Below are 21390 nucleotides of genomic sequence, written 5' to 3'. Positions count from 1 at the left end.
GGGCAAAAATGGACTTCTAAAGAGACAAGACAGGAAGGATTTTCCAAAGCCTTGCAGTAATGATAAAACATCAGATTCTTGTGAATGATAAAAGAAATGGTTTTGAGATTGTTATTTTGGAAAGACTGATAGCTCTCAAGGAATTGTGAGGAGCACATCCAGACTGCCTGTGTCTCAACCAAGAGCCTGAGGAGGAATCCTGGATTTGCACTGTGCAGTTCTCCATGTTTTTTTTTTTGTCAGGAGTTTTGACCTGAGAGCTTGCCTGGGAATCTCAGAGCTAATGGCATAACTAGCCTCCTGTGCAAGCCAGCTGCGTCAGGAGTAGGTGAATCTGGCCTTTCAGTCCTTCTGTCATATACAGATCAAAGTCAATCCAAAGAGGTACTCCTTTCTGCTACAATGAGAATACTTTCTTTACTTGACAATATACCATTCTACAAGTTTTTCTTTCTACATTAATGTTTCCCTCTGCTCTCAGCATGCAGGTTATATTACTGTTTATTAGTTTGCAGTATTTCTTTTTTATGAGATCAAAAATGTTATAAACAGGTATCTCTTCTTAATATATGAAAATAATTTTTGTATATGCATTAAAAAATGAAAATTCTCTTTAGCTTTTTTCATAGAAGTGTCCTTGCTTTGCTTATACCTGGTTATTTTGGGGGGCTATTTAGGAGAGTTTTATGCTGCCTCTTTTAATACATAATTACTTGTATTACAACACACAGTAAATTAATAGGAAGGCAACGCTAATATATTCCCATTCTCAGCTGAAAGCCAATATATAAATGCTTCTTTTTCTATAACATGTGCTAACATGTCACTTAACTGTGTATTTTCTGTGCTCTGTGGGGCAAAACCCAGATCCATGCCTGGTGTAAACTGCCGGGCAATAACTTGGAGTTGCCTTAAACTCTTGGTTCTCTATTGAAACCTCAAAAACAAAAAAACCCCAAAAACCCTGTTGTAGGAAAGAAAGATATAGTAATACAGGTGTTGCTCTGCACAGTGCTAAGACTGATGCTGCCAGGGATCCCTTCACTCACCCCTGAACGTTTTTGTGCGTGCCTGGCTGGAGGGGATGTCTCCGGCCAAGGCTCCCAGTGCGGGCAGCGATGCGCTGCCGGACAGGCTCCCAGGCTCCCGGGGCGTGTGTCATGGGAGGAGGGGGCTCTCCGGCACCCGGGAGCGGGCAGAGAGGGGTAAGAGGCATCCAGTGCCCGGCAGCAGCCCGGGGGTGGCGGTGGCTCCTGCGGGGCACAGCGATGGGCTGGGGGCGTCCCGGCTCCGGGCAGCGATCCGCACCTCTTACGGGGGGAGCGCCGGCGGCAGCGGGAGGGAGGAGGAGAAAAGGAAGGAGAGGAGAGGAGAGGAGAGGGGCTGGGGAGACACGGGCGGGCGGGCAGGAGCGGGGGGTAGAGGAGGAGCTCCGCGCAAAGCGGCGGCGGCACGGCCGCGGTCGGGCCGGGAGCGGAGGCGCCGGAGGGGGCAGGTGCGGCGGCCCCGGGCCCTTATGGTGCCGGGCGGGACCCGGAGCCCGCTCCCCGCCTTCCAACGGGGCCCGCGGAGCCGCGGGGCAGCGCAGCCCGGCGGGCCCGGCTCTCGGCGGGCATGAGGACCCTGCCCATCCTCCTGCTGCCGCTCTGCTGGAGCCTGGTGCGGGTAAGTCCCCGAGCACAGCCCGACGGAGGGAATGCTGCCACCCCAGACTCCGCGGCTCTTTCCTGAGGAGCCTGTGCGGACCCTCCGGGCTGGTCCGCAGGGCGGGGGCTCGGCAGGTGCGGGGCCCGGACCCGCCGCACACACCGGGACAGCGGCACAGACACCGGGGCAGCCACACACACACACCGGGACAGCCACACACACACATCGGGACAGCCACACAGACACCGGGACAGCCACACACACCCCGGGACAGCCACACACACACACCGGGACAGCCACACACACACCGGGACAGCCACACACACACCGGGACAGCCACACACACACCCCGGGACAGGCACACACACACACCGGGACAGCCGCACACACCCCGGGACAGGCACACACACACCCCGGGACAGCCACACACATCCCGGGACAGCCACACACACACCCCGGGACAGCCACACACACCCCGGGACAGCCACACACATCCCGGGACAGCCACACACACACCCCGGGACAGACACACACACACCCCGGGACAGGCACACACACACCCCGGGACAGACACACACACACCCCGGGACAGACACACACACCGGGACAGCGGCACACACACACCGGGACAGCGGCACACATCCCGGGACAGCGGCACAGACACCGGGACAGCGCTGCCTCCCCCGCTGGCCCCGGCTGTCCCCGGGCTGGGAACACGAGCGGAGCGGGCTCGCAGCCCCGCCGGGACCCCCGGGCGCTCCGGCCCCGCTCCGCCGGGCGCGGTCCCGTCCCCGCGGAGCCGCCGCTTCATCCCCGCAGTTTCCCCGCAGCCGGCGGACGCCGCTGCTTTGCCAAGAGTTTTCACGGAGCGCTGCCCGGGGCGGTCCGGAGACCGCTGGCTGTCACCGTGCGGGGAAAACCCCGCATCCACAACTGCTCTGTGGTATGGACAGTGGGATTGCGATGTACAAAGTATTTGGAATGCTGAAGTCTTCTTTAGGATGCTTGCTTTTATCATCATTATGTTTTAGAGCGTTTTTAAGTAGTTTGTAGAAGTCAGTTACATTGATGGATATAATGGATATAATGCACACACACAAAAAAAGGTCTTCTAAATTTTTTGTTACTGTGTAACACCAAAAGTCGGGAAATCATGTTGAAGGTGAGTGTAAGCTGCTTGTCAGAGGAAGTGTTTATCCATCAAACTGCCGGTCCAGATGCTTTAGAAATTGTTAATCTGCTTAGAGCACAGAGAGACTCCTGGGCTGGATTTCCAGCTCAGTGGGCACCTTTACCCGCGGCTCTGTGTTCATTGGTGACAAGGGATAACCTGTCGTTGGTTAAGAAGAGGGAAAGATGGATGAGCACAAGTCCTAAAAAGTGGTGAGTGCCCTCAAAATCTTGATGTGTTTTGGGAGGTGGTCAGTGCCACGTAGTCTGGAACCCTAAATCTCTTTAGCTTTGTGAAGTCCATCTGAATGAATTGGATGTATTAGAACAAAGTACAGTACAGTTTAGCATGTAGCCCAGCTGTGAAAAGTAATGTGCTGCCTTTGGGTGGTAGCAAATATATATTTTCAAATTAACCTCTGCTATTAATCATTGATATTTCAGAGGTACCAGAAAGAGAAGTTGTTTATTCAGCAGGTTTCTTAATTGCCGTAGCTAATTTGACTTATCCTTCATTTTGTTAACATTTTTATTTACTGAACCTTCTTTCCAAGACCCAGTAATTGTAATGCTTCTTGACGAGTAGGAAATCCACTGTCAGTTACTGAATGTTTCCACTTGGAAATGAAAAATAGCCAAAAAATATGTTTTGTGAAAGGAAAATGCTATTAAAAACATTATGTATACATGGGACTTTTCTTTTATATGGCCGCTATCTGCAAAAAAGATTATGCACAACAAAATGTAGGCATTTTCAATATAATGCTAAACTTTAAATTACAAGTTCTAGAAATCCTAATTTATGTTAAATATGTGTCTTTGAAATTAAAAGGATTCTGCACTTGAAATGTCTAATTTCAATACTCAACAGAGAGAAAAGACATGGAAGAGGAAGTGAGGTTCTGATGTTGTAGATGGTGAAATGAGACATTTGGAGAAGAGACAGATTTTTGGGAGTTTTTGTAACAGCCTCTGCTGTTATGCTTATGGTTCTTACACTGTATTTTTAAAAGCTGTGCAAGTGGTTTTTCCTCAAAGACACTGCAGCATCACCAGGTTCTCAGTCCTAACTCTGGATCTGAGGTTCTGGGCCCAGAATCACAGCTTAATTAATTATTATTTTTTTAAAATTGCTGTGTCATGCATCAGAGATCATTACCAGATTCTGTTATTAAATATCTCCTAAAAGATGTGAAAGAAAAAACAAAAACTTGAAGAGAGACCACCTTTTTCTTGGTAATCACAAGTGTGAGGTGTGAGGATGACTGAAGTACTGCATATTTCCATTTTATTATTAAGATGTGATTTCATTTGAGCTGATCAAACTGTCCCATCAGCTCCACTGACATTTTCAGCTTTTCCATTTGCCACCTCCTGCAGTAATTTCTCCTGCGCGGTCTCTCATGGACTCCGTGTGTTTCTCTGTGAGGCTCTGGCTGCCTCTCTGAATTCAGCTGACCCCAGTACAACTTTCCAGGGTCTCATTTCTCTCCCCAGTGCTGCTGCATTCCTGTCTTTTCCCATGGACATGCATAAACTTTTCTGGAAACCAAAGAACTGAGGGCAGGGCTTTGAACCAGTAAAGGTATAGTTTTAGTTTTAGGTAAAGCTTTAGTTTAAAGGTAAAGCTTTAGTTTTTAAGAAGTGGGGTTTTCTTCCTGTCTAGCATTTTCTTGAATCAAATAGTCATGCACTGGGGCCTTCAGAAGATAAAATATACATGGTAGAAAAGGGAAGAAAAGCAGAATTTACCAAGTCAAAGAGAATAAAGTTTGGTCAATTTTCATGTTCTGTGGTTTGTATTAAACTTTCAGCTCCCTAACTTACTATGAAAAGGAAAAAAAGCAAATGTATCATTCTCCTGTTTCAGTTACAGCTCAGAGTTTTTCTGGAGAAAAAGATCTGATGGCACACTATTGAGGAATGCACTATAGAAAGCTAAATGGATGCTACAGGAAGAAGCCAGTAGATAATTTCAACATTTTGTTTTGAAAAGTCCATGCGTGAGAAGCTAAATGGGCATCGAGTGTGAAAAATGCCCAGTACATGCTTGGGTGAAATCTATGCCAGTTAAATTGTGGATTTCATTATTGGTAGTTGCATTCTCGTGAAACATTTTAATTCTAGTTTCAAGACATAACCTGTTTGTTAATTTGACACAGGTGGATGGTGTCCATCCAGAATGCAGATTTCAGCTGGAGATTCACAAGGAGGAAACCAGGTGCATGGAACTTCTAAAGAATGCGAAGCCAGTGGACTACAAAGGTAAGGAAACAGTAATGTAGACATGAAACTGGAATATTGAAGATTTTCTCTCTTTGCCTTCTTTACTGTTGTGATTGCAGTTTCCGTAGTTGTCTGAACTGTGCTTGGGATTTTATGGTTTTCAGACTTTATGCAATTTTGCATTAAATGTCCTGCTGCAGCAAGCATGTGGTGAGAGGTGTGCAGGTGCAAAGAATGCCCTGGCTGGGACACCAGCTGGGAGCAAATACGTTCCTGTGTGCTGAGATGTTGTTGTGGTATTTTCTGACTGGCAGAGCAGCTGCAGGCCAGTGATGACAGGACCAGCAGAAAGAGCAACTCTGAGGGAAAGCTGAAAGCCTGGAATCCAAACATCTCTCCATAGCTGTGGTTGGGAGTAAAGTACCAGTGACAGGAAAGAACTCTGGGCTTCCCAAGCGGACAAAGTTTCAGACTGAAGATCAGATTCACACCCAGAGGACCATGGAGTCATGCAAAGGGAAAAGTGGACAGTTGTGTTACACCCAAAGCCCAAACTCTCTCTGTTACTGTATTCTTTTCATTTTCTTTCAGCATAGAAAGATAAATACATAGCTAGTGATACTGCCTATGGTCCTTCTCAACAAAAATCATACAGAACTTCAGAAAACCCAAAATGCACATTGCAACAACTGCAAACTTTAATTTAATGGAAGGAAGATGAATAGTAGATGTAGAGATTTTTGTTAGGTGTTTGGCTTTTGTTTGGTTTGAGCTTTTTTTTGGTGGGTTTGTTTGGTTTTGTGGGGGTTTTGTCTTTTTTTAAAGATTTTATTAGATTTTCTTCCTACATTTTCATGTGAGGAGAAAAGAAGTTTATGAAAAAATGACATTTTTCTTGTAAATGGAAGCTTCTGGTAAAAGCCATTTGTTCAGCAAGCAGAATAAAAAGGTGACAGATAAATTCAGATTGTCAATACATGGTTTATTTGGGCTTTTTGTGTTAATTTTGTTTTAAATGCACTCTGATGACAATTATGGGACTTCAGAGACCTGCCATCTGCAGTGCTCTTTGAACATAAACATGAGTCTCAACTTACAATGCTTTTTCCACCACTCCTCAGTTTAGATGTGTAACTCTCTCAGCGCATATTCTAATACTAATTTGTATAAAATAAAAAAATTCAAAGGTTCATCAACAGTTTGTATTTTATTATAATTTCTCCATTTTATTAATCAAGATCAGTAATTTAAAAAATGCAGACTCTTTCTGGAATAATTAATCTAGATTTATGGCTTTTATTTATATATGAGTAGTGAAGAGAGATGGCTGTTACATAAATAATACTAGTGTGAAGCCAGATGGAGAAATAATTAGTAGCCCAGCTTAATGAATTAAATCATGAACCAATAAATTCACTGTTAGCTGTTATTTGGCTTTGAAAGTCAGGCTTCCCTCAAGATACACTTTTGTGATCCAGATGCTGGACTGCTCCAAGGGTATCTTTGTGATGCATACCAGTTTTGTTTTGGGCTCCCTAGGGGAATAAGGAAGTTTGCTGTCAGTATTTTCTTCCCACTCTGTTTTCACTGGAAGAGTGGTGCCTCCTGAAGGCAAACTGCTCTGAAAGAGTGCTCATGTCATGGAAGGACACAGGATGTCTGATGGTGTTGATTCCACCCTGCAGTGGCAAAACAGCAGTGAAAGGATTTAGACATTTTATTGAATGCCTGTCTGAAACTAAAGAAATATTCCATTTTATTGGAGACTGGAATAAATCCCCTGTGGTGATGAAAATTGCATTTTTAATATCACAGGAGAATTTGTTCTATGCTTCTTGTTACAGATACTCTCACCAAGAACCTCCAGAGAGTAGCCTATGTTAAATATATGCATTTACATTTTAAAAAATAGACATTTTCTGTGTGTCCTTATTTTCCTAGTAAGCTCTCTGTAATCATACAAAAAAGTAAGGACTATTTTGAACAGTAATACTCTGACTGCTGATAAAGAAGAATTACTAATGAAATTGGCAAGATGGAACTAGTTAGTCCAAGTTGTAGCTTTGTAGCTTCATGTGTAACTTGTAGTTTATTTGAAACATAACTCTTTACAATAAATTCCCAAATGCTATTCCACTGTCTCCTGAATGGCAAAGATAGTCATATAGCCCTTGTCATTCTTCTCTAGCTTTAGTATGTGCTACCTGACTTAAAAAAGCTGTTAATGAAATCTTGTGAAGGTACTGTCTTGAATTTGGAAATAAGGGTTCCCCGAGATTTTCCACAGAAGGCTTGAACTTCCATTATCAAAATCAGTGGGAACATTTTCATTAATTTATTGGGCACCTGGGAAACCTTCCCACCTCTATGTCACATGCTCCAGAATTTGGCTGGCATGCACAACTTCTGAATTTTGGAGGATCCAAGTTGTATGGGACAAGTAGTTTCGTCTTTAAACTAGATGGCAATTATGTATTGAATATTTTATCTAATCTTCTCAACTCCCAGTTAGGGAGATAAAAACAAAACTTATAAAGGCTAGTGGGGTTTCTTGGACATGATAAGATCATCTTACATCTGAGCTGCCTCAAGACATAGGCTGAAGAATTTTGCCAAGTAATTTTTGCATTGCAACTAAAACCACTGACTGTGAAGTCTATGGAGCACTTGTTTACTTCATGGCTTAATAAAGCAGTAGCATGTTTTACAAAGAAACACGGCATAAAAACAGTGTAAGTATCCTTTGAACAATGCTAAGGATATGCTAAAACCAAAGGACCCAGTTGGTCTAAATTCTGCTCATTTGCCGCTGTCAAACTGTGAGACACCCAAACCTCCTGCTTTGCCCCCTTTGGGGGATTTTCAGGCATTAACAAATACTTTTCCATTAGTGGGCAGCATTACACTCCATTTAGGGAAAAAGTCACTCTCCAAAGACCTGTGGCAGTGCTTTCCTCTCTGTAGTGCTCTTTAAAACATCTGGTTGTTTATTTTATGAAGACTGTATTAGCTTCTATCCACATTTGTTGTCTTCTTTCCTCCTATAATTTGGGCCCTGGGGTATGGATGCACCTTAGCTGGAAGCTTAGGAGAGGTTCTTCCATCTTTGTGCACATTTCTTCATTTTCGAAGGGCAGATGAATTGCATTCTAACTAGCTCATAATAGCTACAGATTTTGAGGTCTATATGGGGAAAAAAAATTGGTTTTTATCAGCTACCTGTGGCTTGTCTTCTCACAAAAAATATAGAAAGCTCCCAAGAAAAGCGATTGAAAATACATGAAAGTTGTCCTTCTACAAATTTCTGCTTTTGTTCAGTATTTAGATTTTTTCCTTATTAAGTAACTGGCTCATTTCTCTTCTCCTTTTTGTCAACAATGTTAAAATTCAGGAGATTTTTTTAACAGGTTTCTACAATTATATGTTCTAAAAAAGATTTCATTATGACAATAATGAAGTTTAGGGATTTTTGATTCATCTTGGACTGAGTGGCTGCACAGTTAAATATGTCTTTTTGGATTTTGATTTCCAAAATATATTTTTGTAAGACCCATATGTCAGACAACATTTTTAATTTTAGATACAGCATTTTAGCTTTGAGAAAGGGATGTAGATGAAAAGAAAAATGGCTTTGGAAAGAATTTCATAAACCTTTCAAAGAGAAGCTTCATAATGCAGCTTGTAATAGGAAATTAAAAGAGACAAGACACCAAAAGGATGCTCATAGTTATTGTTAAGTTTAAAGCAAAAGGGACCAATATTGCTGTGTAATCCAACTTCCTAAATTGCACTGTCAATAGAATTTTCCTCAATGATTCCAACACTGAGCTCATGATCTTGTGGTTGGAACAGAGCGGTTCAGAACAGTGGGATGAGTCCAATGTTGGACTTGTGGTAAGTTGTTCAGAAGTTAAATTTACCTGACTAGCTAACCTGTTAAGGTTGTTTCTCCAGGAAGAAAGGTGCATATTTTGCATTTACACACACCCTCATGCCTTTGTGTATAATAAACACACACCTCTCTCTATAACTACACCAACGTGATCACTCTGTCCTCCACGTTAGTAAATAGAAGACTGACACAAAGCCACATGAGGCCTTTCTTCTGCTACATGAAAAGGAATCTCCTCAAGGTTCCCCCTTTCTTAATGCTCCTTGTCTCGTCGAGGTCTTGTATCAGGTTTTGTTTGGTTTTGAAGCTGTTTTCTCTGTAAAATGAGTCAGTAGTCCAGACTGCAGTGGTGCTGACAGTCCTCTGAGGTAGCATTCAAAGTAGAATTAAATGAGGTAGTGGGGTCATGGAACTTATTTCATGCAGCACCAGTAACTCTTGGAAGAACAACTTTAGCTTTCTTGAATCTCTGTGCTGCTCCTTTTCCAGCTGTAGCACAGATATGGTGCTACTTTTTGGTTCACAGGTTTGTTTTTTTAATGAAGGAAGCCAAAGGGACTGCTTTGGATATTTTTATGTTTTGGCTTTCACTGATCGATGTGTCATCATTAATGACAACACATAAAACTGACCCTTATGGTATTGGCAGTGTCTGGGCTTTGTGGAAGCTGCACTTAAATATTTGAGGGCAGAAGAGAGGCAGAGTTTTATCTTTTAAGGAGGTTGGGTGAGAAAGGTGAGAAAGAGATTTGAATGAAAGGAGTTGCCCACTGAAAAATAACTAACTGTAAATGAAATGGTGAAGACCAAGAAAACATCCTGATCATCTTCATTCAAAAATCTCACATAATAAAGTTTACTAAGCATGACAATAACAAACCCGTTTGGAAACAAGAGGAGCACCAGGTGTCCACAATGATTTTGAAGACATGAAATTTCTTCTCTACCCAAAATGTAAATAGAACTTTAGCAGTAAAAATTAATATATGGCATTTGTAGCCCTGAAGAAGGAAAATCCACAGCCATAAGTGAATTTATTGTGTTTTCCAGAAGATTCTGAAGGAAATCCTGCCCAGCACAGTCTTGCACTTCTGTACTGATAAATACAGCTGTGGCCATGGCAGTCTGTTCTCCATGACATCCAAAGTTGAAATACCACAAGGAAGGAATTTTGAGTACCAGCACATTGAAAAAGCTTCAGCTAATACAGCAAATAGCACATGGGTTAGACATAATACATACTGGCATAAATACATGGTCCTACTTCTTAATAGAGACTTTTAATATTTTGTGGTGGGGTTTATATGAATAGGAGATTGATTTTTAATGGTAATTTTCAAGAATGTACCGCATGTCAGAATTGGGGCAACATAAAGATGAAGGTACCTCTTACAGCTTTGACTATTTGTATATGAATATATTTGCATAAGAATAGAAAATAGTGTTCTTATGGGGGTATAAGTATGCTGGGGCTTTTTGAGCTAGGATGCAAAAATAAATGCTCTTGTATCCAAAGGACATTTTAAGTAATTGTAAAGTAGGTTTTATATGGAAAATTTGGGTGAAAATTTGTTTTCTTTTTTGAGAGGATTTCGTTTTCAAAGTTTTAGCTGGCAACTTCCGTATTTCCCCACAGAACCCTAAAAATACGTAAATTACATTAAGTGTAAAACTTAGATTTTTTGGTTCTCTAAAGGGAAACCGTCCTTCAAAAGGGAAAGAAGACATTTCTTCTGAAGTCTTTAATTTTGTGAAAATACAGAAATGCCTCAGAAATATTGGAAACAGTATTTTTGCCATTCCTGGTAATAGAACTGGGAACCGATGAACTGCAAATATTTTAGGCTAATATCAGATAAACTCTATTGGGTTCATCATTCTGTTTAAACTAGTTAAATCTGATGTGTACTGTAGAATTTCAAATTTCTCTTTGTTGTCTGCAAGTAATAGTACAGAAATTAGAAGTTTTTACATTGCCATTTCCTCAGTGTTTCTGACTAATTTGAGCTACTTCTTGACCACATTGTAGCCAGTGCTTTTATTGTCCCACAGTGCAGTTGGGCAGCTCCAGGCAGAGGGGCTTGGAGCGGGCAGGGTCAGGCAGGGTCCTTGTCCTCGAGTCAAGGCAACTCCAGGGCAGGGCAGGTGTCACCTCCCTGGGACAGGGACATCACCCTGCAGGGGTGGGTCAGGGCCCAGCACAGGGCAGGCAGAGCCCTGGGATGGCTGGGCAGGGCCACAGTGCAGGGCAGGGAAGAGGCAGGCACAGGCTCTGAGGAGGATGAATTGAGGGCAGGTGCAGCCCCAGGGCCAGCACAACCTGTTTGTGCTCTCAGGACCCTGAACAAAGCAGGTGGGAAATTCACTCAGTGAGGCAGCATGGAGCAACAGCCCTTTTTTGGGACTGTATCATTCCTATTCCCTCTCTAAGCAGTTCTGCTTTGCTCCAAGTTTGCTACTTGTGCAGCACCCCCTTTTCATTTTTTTTTAATCACTTGTGTGAAAATGCAGAAGGAATGTCAATCCATATATGTTCATAATTCCCGTGCGACCTGAGTTCCGCGCTGTGGCACATAGACCTGCACTCTAGAAATCATTGCCCATAAGAGGTGAGATGGCTCCTGCTCTGCCAAGTTAAATACAAAAATCAAAACATTGAAAAAATAAACCCTGGGCTAGCTGTCAGCTTTCTGACTCATTTTCAAAGCACTCCGTTGTTTTTTTCATGTTTTACGCACTCTTAGACAGTTTTAAAAAATGCTAAACCTCTCTTGTAAGTGACAATTTTTAAATCCAAATACAAAGTGCCACCTAGTGGTTATATATTTATAAAATGCGTCTATAAACAAAATTTTCCAGCACAAGCCCCAGTGTTTCACGTTTTTATAGATGAAGAGGCACACATAGGTAAGTGAACTTGTTGCTCCAAGGCTGGATCTCAAAAAGCAGGAGATGAATGAGGTGGCAGTACTTATGTAAGCTGAAGAAAATGGGAAACAAAATGTAGTTTACAGTCTGTTATGTTTCCTTTTATTATGAACTATGTGCAAATGCATGACAAGCATTAAAAACCAAACATTCAAATAAAGTAAGTGATCTCATTGAAACTAGCTAACAATAGCATCTGCTGTATCCTCTGGAGGAACAGGAGAGGGGATCAGTAGGAGAGACTTTTGGGAGTCACTGAGCAAAGGTTTTCAGGGAAGTTTGATTGTTTCCTTGGATATGCTGTGAATGACACATCAGGGAAATAAATGGTGAAAATGAAGAGATTGAAAAGGGATCGTTCTGTGCAGGCTGCAGGAGTGTTCTTCTGGACACCACAGAATCAGGGATGAAGAACCCTTTTTCTTTTTGCCTTTGCTACTTTTATTAACAGTTGTTAATGGCTTAACCCCAGAGATCAACCCAGCCAGGCACAGCCACTGCCCCACCAGCAGGATCAGGGAGAGAACTGGGAAAGTAAAATTTGGAAAACTCTTGCATTGAGATAAGGACAATTTAATACTAAAAGCAAAAACCCACTGTTCAGCACAAATCCAAAACACAGCAACTGTGAGTTAACGCTATCCTGGTACCCTGCCAGAACCAGCCCAATAGTTAAAGAAAAAGGTAAAGAATATAGCAGTAGATGTGCAGAAAAATTTGAGGAGCTAACACAGATCTAAGCTGGACTGACTTTTTATGTGTACATATCAAAGTGAAGGACAAATACACTCAGTACTTAAGAAATTATTGAAGTACAGTGTAAACATAGAGACTAAATCCAATAATGAACATAAAATAAAGATGTTCATTAAAATACACCTAGATACTTAAAATATTTTTAAAATATTCTAAATGAAAACTACAGACATTATATGAAATAAAGATTGGAGCAATTAAAGTTTTGCCTTAAAAGTGAGCTACAGAAAGAAATGAAAAGCCAGCTATAGAAAATGTAATTTTACTGGTAAAATTGTTAACAGAACTACAATGTAAAACTTTATTTAAACCTAAAAGTATGAATATATTTTATCTTACTTGATTAATATCTTTCAGAGACAGTAGGAAGCAGGTCTATACATGTGAGAGATGGGGAAAATTTCCAGAAAATGAGATTTCAAATAATGATCTTATGAGTGCTGCACTGATGGATGACAGTCCAGAAATCCTAACACTGAATGAATTAATGGCTGGACAGAGAGTTGTAGAGTGAGGAGAGGAGAGTACTAAGTTTGATCAAGCTAGATGTTCTATTTAGAGAAACAGAAACATTTAATGTAGCATTTAGCACACCTTCCCTTCCCAACAGTGTGGTATTTAAAGCACCATAGACTGCTTTGTGGTCGCTGGAAAGAAATAGGCAATCATTGGGAGCAATTACTCTGGCCTAATTTCATGTGTTTTAGGACAAAATCAAGTTAATTGTATCCCACCTCTGCATAAGGATACGTTTTCCTAAGAGAAAAAGAAGAAATATGAATGCAATATTGTTAAAAATCTGTAGTAATTGGAAGAAGGGGGCAATGAGGAAAGGTGTGATTTGAATGCCCAGGAAGTGCATTGTTGTTTAACAGTTGTAATTCTAGCAGTAATTACACCAGTAATGCCATTTCAGCATTCAGAGTAGACCAGTTTTCAGATGCCCACTGTAGTCATTCAGTGACTATAAAAATGCCTCCAGGATATTTTGGCAGTTTTCTCACATGTCCTGTACCATTATCAATAGACCTGTAGATATACATAAATTGAGGCTTAATATTCTTGGAGTTCTGGTGACAGCCACTTCAGCTTCACTTACATGATTTGGTGATGCATTTGAATGTGGTCTACGTGTAGAACATGTCTTTGGTGTTACTTCATCCATTTGATCTAAGGAATCTGAAACAGTATCATTCTTTCCTGCGCCGTATACGCCTGTAAAGTCCTAAAATACTGGGGAAAAATAAAGGAAAAAACATTTTCCCCAGAAACATTAGTGACATGTGATATTTTGAACATCAAAAACTTGTATATTGAGTTCCTTCCAGCAAACTTTGAGATTTGATACAAATTGTATTGATTAATTTTGGTGGGAATAGGACTTGAACCAAAATTTTTCTATATAGTATTCCATGCAATTGAGGCTTGGACATAGCGATGGAGCTCTGAAGTCCATGCTGTTCAGCTGCTTGTTCGGCAAAACCTTAGCCCAGTCAATATACAGCAGCATAGGAAAATTTTATAAAGGCCTCTGAGCTGTTTGCAGATTACTGTAACAAACCCACCATTTTACAGAGTGGATTAAACAAAAGGGGAAATTTGAAAAATCATCAGCTTCCATGGGTGTGTATGAACAGTTTTATGACTCATCTCAGCTCTCACTGTTAGTGGAAATGGGGTTGAAATAAAACTGTCTGAGGTCCTACAACGCGATAATTATTCTTGTGTACTCTAGGGCTTGTTTATGCTGGCTCAGGCAGTCCATCAATCAAAGCCAAGAGTTTCATTTTGTTACTGTAGTTCTGACAGATAAGGGCAATAGTTTCTTTGTCCTTCTGATTACTTCTATGTTGTGTTGTTGATGTTGTTTCTGGCTTAAAATCAACTGGGGAGGAAGCATGACCTGAACTGGTTCAGGTAAACATTCTTTTACTTTGTGTAAGCCCTGGTCCTGCATCATAAAGATTTGAACTTGATTTTGACCCAGAACTGCAGCTTAGGAAGCACCTAAGCATGTTGAAATTCCATTTCAAAGGCTATGAAGGTGACCTGCTGAGTGTAAACCTGTGGAATTGTGTACAGATGGCCAAGCCTTTACCTAATGGTAAATGTCTTTAGCATTAACTATCAGAGATCTCTCAGGGATACTGTTGGTAATGCCAAGAGAGGCTGGTGCAGCATACAGGGCAGTGGAGGATAAGGCATTACATTATCTACACACAGAGATAAACTTTGTGAAGTGTTCCCTTTAGTAATCCCTTATTTTTGGCATCATCTTTCTGAATATAGAACAGATGCTGCATTTAGAACTGTACAATCCTAAGAAGCGTGAAGAAAGACCCAATCCCCATAAGCAAGTGAATCCTCTGGAGAGTTGCACTTCCTTGGGAAACTGTATAAAGAAGACTCTGTGGAATTGGTGATCAAATGCAGAATTTCCCCCATAATCCTCTCATTTTCATTTTATAATCTCCAAACCTGTTCTTGGTGCCACGCAGAAGCTTCCTCACAGCTATCACACAGGGATGGTTGTTTCCAAAGGAAAGCAAGGCCCATGGGAACACTGTGCCACTGGCTTTTCTTCGTGCTGCAGCTAGGACATAGCCCTGGGACAAATCCAACTGCTGGTCCTGTAGCACATTCTTTGGTTCCCTAGTTTAAGTGTGCTTTGAAAGTAACTTAAACTTTGAAAGCAGGATGCTGCATATTTTACGTCAACACAAACTGTACAAGTTTAATTGCACTAAAAAGTTTTTATACAAATATAGAACTTCTAAATATTCCTTTTCAAGTTTCATTTAACTCATGTGGCTTGATTTTGGGCATGATCTCACTAGTACAGAATAAATTAATAATGAATTGCTAATACTATAAATATTCTGAAGAATAATATGGCTGTGAGCAGTTTCCAATCCAAGTTTTATGTTCTGTACTGAAAGGAACAAACTGTCCCTTATACTGATAATAATCTTATGGAGATAACACCATAACAATAGTTTGATTTTTGTCTTTACCATTAACTACAAATTTAAAATTTTAATTGCCTTATCTGAAGACATAAATGCCCAGATTTTTTGCACAATTTTTTTTTTAATAACTTGAAGTGAGATAATATGAGTAACATTTCCTTACTACTTTGTCCTCACAAGACTTGTGTTGACAAACTTTCATAGCTCTTTGCTTAGCTTAGAAGATATGCATTATAAACAGACACTTTTAAACAGGGCATGAGTGAGCCAAGTGCCTATAGCAGCTATAGGAAGATTTACACTCATTCACAAGATACAGCCTTTGAGCCACATTAATATGGATATCAACATGGACAAAGCTGTAGCAAGTTTCTCTCTCTCTCTACTTGTAACAAGCATTTACTGCCACTAGAAAATATGAATATGAAATAATTTGTAGGCCCCCTACCCTTCCTGAAACCAATATATAGAAGCATTTTTTGTTCAAATGTCTGTTATTTAGTTTGAGAGACTGTTCTGTAAGTCCATGCCTATTGTTCCAAACACTCTCCAATCATAATGCATTCCTATCATATGTGGTGCTGAGTCCAATGACCTACTTAGGTATTTCTTTGTGGTGTTCAATCTGCTTGATAGAAAGCTCCATTTTAACTGTGATTAGTAAATTCTCAAAATTTTGCAATTCTTTAAAGTTGAAATATTATATCAATGCTCAGAAGGGTTTTTTAATATTTTTTAATACTTCTTGCTTTTTCTTAGCATCCTCACATCACAATCACATTGTTTTAATGAGACATTTTGCAAACAAGGTATTAACTGACCGAAAAATTGGCTGGTTAGCAGCCATGAGCAGGTTTTCATAGAAAATAGCATCTTTGCAGCTTTTTAAAAAGAATCTAGTATTTTTTGAACCACTTGTCCAAAGCTTTCACCAGGTCTTTATAAGGTAAACCCAGCTTTTAAGTCTGTTAATGCTGGTTTTGTTTTAGGATGTGTTGGAGTTTGGGATAACATCACCTGTTGGCGTCCTGCGAAGATTGGAGAGACTGTCACTGTCCCTTGTCCAAAAGTATTTAGCCTTTTTTCCGGCAAACCAGGTATTTTATTTTAAGGTGTATTTTTACTGGCTTCTCTCTGATACTGTGTAACATAATGCACTAAAAATGGTTTATTTGAGAATTTAGTTTTCTTTATAGATTAAAAATTCTTGTCAGAGCTGTTCAGGATACACCATGAAAAGACCAGATTATTTGTGTTCTGTTTGGTGCTCTTTGAGTTAAATACTAAATATATTTGCTGACACAGTGACACTCACCAAAGCTGCCAACATTGCTTGCTCTTTTTTGACCTATATTGTCAATTACTAAGGCAGCTGAGCCTGACTGACATCTCTAACAGTTGCCAGCAGGTCACATGTAAGTTGTTCCTTCTGTGCCTCAGGAGGGGAGCTCTGCCTTGCCATCATGAGAATAAAGAGCCCACATTAACAGATAATACCTAAAAATTACTGCTATTGCAATTTAAGGAAGTTATTATGAAACCTTTTATTCTGTTTTTTAATGGAACTTGCAAAGAGCTCGTCAGTGTCTCAGACTGCTGAAGCAATTAACTGGTTTGAGTCTGCCATCTTCTTCATCACCTTGTCAATATATCATATTTTGCCCTATGGCATTTAAGGGGGGTTTCGAAAATAGATAATGCACACAGAATATTTCAGATGTATCTCAAAATACTGCAGGAAAAATCTTATCCCTGTTGCTCAGGTGGGAAACCATTGTCATGAAGATCTGGTGGAAGATGAAAAACTTACCACAGTTATGTAATTCCTCTTTTGGGAGAGGCAGGAGAGGCTGGTGTCTCTGTGGAGAGCTTTAACAATATTACTTTTAACTTAGAGGCTAATTTGGGGTATGACTAAATACCTTTAGACTCAAAACTGTTGAATAAGTCATGTTCCAGTAAAAAATAGATAAGTAAAACAATCTACAGATGAGCAAAGACTTTTCATTCCTGGAACTGGTGGATCTTGATTAGTTTATCATGGATAGTCTAAACAATTTGTAAAGGGGAAAGTATGTGTAATCATCACTAAATGCTGTGAAATCTATAAAAGTTTTCAAATTACTCAAACAAAGATAATAAAGTATTGTCATGGGACAACGCAAACTAATAAATATCAAAAATTGAAAATCTGAGTTAAATCACGCTGCTTCTGTCTATTTGCCAAAAGCTAGAGCATGCACATTCTCTCTGGAGTTTATTTCACAAACTTTAGTTATATTAAAACAACACTTTAATTTTACTATAAAACAACTGCAGTAAATACTTCAGCCTGAAACCTTCACAGTGCATTACAACCCTACCTCACTTCACCAGGGTGCCGGCAGGACTGAGAGATTACTTCATTTTATACTTTGCTATAATTTGCCCGGATCCAGCTTTTTTTTGTAGCTACTGGTTTACTTCCTGCTTGTGGAACTAACAGGGTTGATTTTCAGAGGTTCCTGTTGAAGGTTTTCAAACCTTGTCTTTCTATAATTTCAGAGAAGGAAGACAAATATTTTGCATGGTTGATTCAATTAAGAGCTAACTAAGCATCTTGGTATTTTCATAAGTTGATTATGCTCAGGAATATGTAATTTATTTAATTCATAGACTACACATTACAAATTAACTTCATTCTTATAGTGGAAAATTATGAAAAAAAACCTTCAAACAAGAAATGTAACTCTTTTTATTTAGCCAAATTTGTGAAATGTATATTCTAGCTTTTAGTGTTTAAGGGGAGTTAAAATTCTACAAGATGATCTAGACTACCTTATTTTTATGCAAATATTCCAAATATTCCATAAGTAGGCTTTTAAATACCATCAATTCTTTAAAGGATTTCCCAGTTTAAATTGTGAATTTATAAAAGTAGTTGTCTTCTCATCTGTAGAACTTTTGGAGAGCTGGCTCTAAATTTTTTCTGTGGTGCTCTATGTTACAGTTAAAGCATACCACATGAATAATTCTGTATTGAATATTAGTAACTTTTGATTAGATTTTTTTACTGTTAAAAAATCATATTTTCCCATAATGTTTTTCCTGTATTGTACAAGTTTGACTCTCAGAAAGTTATGCTGTAAAGTTTTTATTCAAATTTATGTGTCAGGTTATAGGTTTTAAATAGGGTTGCCATCTGAAATATTTAACTGCATGAAAAGATGGTGTAGAAATAAACATTGCCTTCCATAGAACGTTGCCCAGTTCTCTTTAGGTTAGAAGGTATTGCAGTATTTGAAGTAGAAAATACTTCAGCATCTTGAGTACATTGAGTTTTTTCTTGCAAAACTGGCTTTGACGCAATCTGTGGTTCTGTTAACACATTCCCCTGCTCTGCCTAGTCAGAGAATCTTGATGTACTTTTAAAGTGAAGACTCTTCATAGTGTATAAATAGGTTACATTTTCTTTAAAAAATGTCATTTCTGTGCCAAACGGCAAAAGTGGTCCCGTCGTTTGAGACTGTGGGTTTAGGTCAAGGCCCTTTTATTAGCTGGACAGATTTGGTTGTTGGCTGGTGAACCATTTATGGGATATTTACAACTTTCTACTGAACATTTTATACAAAGAAGAAATTCCAGTAACCAATCAACAAAATAAAGACCACAAAAGCTTTAGTTTGGAGTGTATATAAACAAGTTTGGTTATTCTTGACCAACACTGACCTATGACACATAAATTTTATTTTTCTATAGTGAAAACCAGGCATCTTTAAGCCAATTATAAGCCAGTGGTAAAGTCCAAACCAAAGCAGTATATTATTATAGATTTCAAGTATCATAGATATACAAATTGGTCTAAGAAATGTCAGGGCAAGTTGGCTATGAATTTACATTGTAAGAGTTTACTTGTATTAAATGTGATGACTTTTCTTTACTCTAATATCAGGCTTACCTGTTTTCCCCTCTTGAAGTTGTTCCCTATTGCATGAAAATTAATTCATTTTAATTAGATTAAGAAGTAGAATCATGGGTTGCCCCCATCTCATCTGTGGGACTTCATCTCTGGAAGGAGTCAACTTTTTCTGTCAGTTCCAAACAGAAACTTTCTGAAATAAATAAATGTTCAAAATTCTTTCCTTGCCATACTTCCACACATCCTGTGTGTTCCCTGTACTACACTGTTTCAGTATTGTTTCAAAGAGTGAAGTTCAGCATGCATCTTTATTCCTTATTCTTCAGCCTATGACATAATTTTGCCTTTAAACTTCATTACCAAACTTATCAACATTTGCTATAGCAGTAAGTTATCACCTTAAAGTCTAAGAGCTTTGGTAACTCTTCAGTAGATCTCTTGGTATTGGCTTCTCAGATGGCTTAAATAGGAGGTTAGAACAACTCTCATTGAAATGACTTTTCCTTCAAATTACTTGGCCTACAAATAGCCCCTTTAAAGAATGAAGTGTATGGTTCCCTTCTGAGTATTTTAAATGAAACAGCAGAACAGTTTGGGCTTTTGTAGATATGTTACAGAAATAGCTGTTACACTGAAGGAAAATTCTCAGGTTTTTCCAGAGTGCAAAGGCAACTCCAAGCAAGAGCAAAAGCCAAAGTAATAGAATGAAAAGCATATGAAGGAAAATGGCTGGGTTGAGTCCTAAGAAATAAAGGAAAAAGAGCTAGGTTGTGACCAGCTAATGACACACTTAGATTGTTTAAGGAGTCATTGATGAGAAGAGTTTCAAGTCTTTTTGATTTAAACTCTCTAATTTTGCTTTACAGGAAACATTAGCAAAAATTGTACTAGTAATGGATGGTCGGATATATTTCCTGACATCTTAAGTACTTGTGGATATAATGACTACGAAGATGATTATAAGGTAGGAAAAATACTTCTTCTGTTCATTTAGATGATGGTGTTCAGTACAGCTATCAGATATATTCTGCTTCTAAATAAATCCCATTTTACTTGGACTGAATGAAAATGAGATTTAATGAAAATCTGTGGAAATTTTTCATAGCATTGGTTGCAATATGCTTGGATTGCAGTTGTCTGATGAGATAAGATCAGGAATATAGAACTCAGTAACTGTTTGAAACTCAAGGCTATAAACAGTTGGTAGTTGCAGTAAAGCATCTGTATATCTAATATTGCAGTGCTACTCAGCTGGTGCACCATATGTTTTGCATTATATTATTTCTAGAAGTTTGTTATTTCAAAAGAATATTTTTAAAAAATTATCTCAAAACTTAGTACTGGTAATCTGTTATAAGCTCTTAATGTAACATGCGGCACTTGGTTGATGCTATGTGTTAAAGTTTTAAGTAAAATAGAATTGGTTTAGGTCATTGGAGTTATTGGCAAATTTATATTGGACTTGGAATTCTGCTAGCAGTTTTAAGTTATTCAGAAAGCTATCAAGGTATCCTAAATGCACTTTGCATGGAAAACTGAATTTGTTCACTTTGCAGATACTATCTCTTTTTGTTGAGGGAAGGGTTTTTACCATCATGCTTTATGTATTTTCTGTCTGTTTTCCTGCTGAGGCTAACAGAGCAAGAGTTTGTTTACAAGGATGAGCTCATAGGGTCAGTAAAATTCCTGTTACCCAAAACAGATAAAGTCCTCTTATGAACAAAGATACTTGGCCAGTTGGGTTTTTTCCTGGATTTTAAGTATGTGTGGAATAGCTGTAGCAGATGTGTTCTGTCTGGCTTGCAGAAATGCACTGGTATTCCAGCTAAGGCAGTAAGGTTTTGGCATTTTTTTCTGTATTTAAAAGCCCAACCATTACCATAGTTGAAAATAGATAATAGAGA

General features: G+C 39.5%; 1 protein-coding gene across 4 annotated transcripts in view; it reads left to right on the top strand.

Moving 5' to 3' along the window:
- The first annotated feature begins 1141 nt into the window (after positions 1–1141).
- The window catches only part of VIPR2 (vasoactive intestinal peptide receptor 2), a 50369-nt gene continuing 30120 nt past the window's right edge, over positions 1142–21390 (top strand). For all 4 annotated transcript variants that reach the window (XR_014589998.1, XR_014589999.1, XR_014590000.1 and 1 more), the window contains exons 1-4: positions 1142–1205; positions 4980–5082; positions 16578–16685; positions 20353–20450. Coding sequence is in view for 1 of the 4 variants with exons in the window: in XM_083860676.1 (XP_083716802.1) it covers positions 1161–1205; positions 4980–5082; positions 16578–16685; positions 20353–20450 (354 nt within the window). In the remaining 3 variants the exon portion in view is untranslated. The remainder of the gene's footprint in view (positions 1206–4979; positions 5083–16577; positions 16686–20352; positions 20451–21390) is intronic.

The sequence above is a fragment of the Zosterops lateralis genome (genome assembly GCF_965231275.1).
Source record: "Zosterops lateralis genome assembly, chromosome: 1".
NCBI classification, from domain to species: Eukaryota; Metazoa; Chordata; class Aves; order Passeriformes; family Zosteropidae; genus Zosterops; species Zosterops lateralis.
The sequence above is the reverse complement of the archived record's forward strand: the minus strand, read 5'-3'. Positions and strand labels throughout refer to the sequence as shown.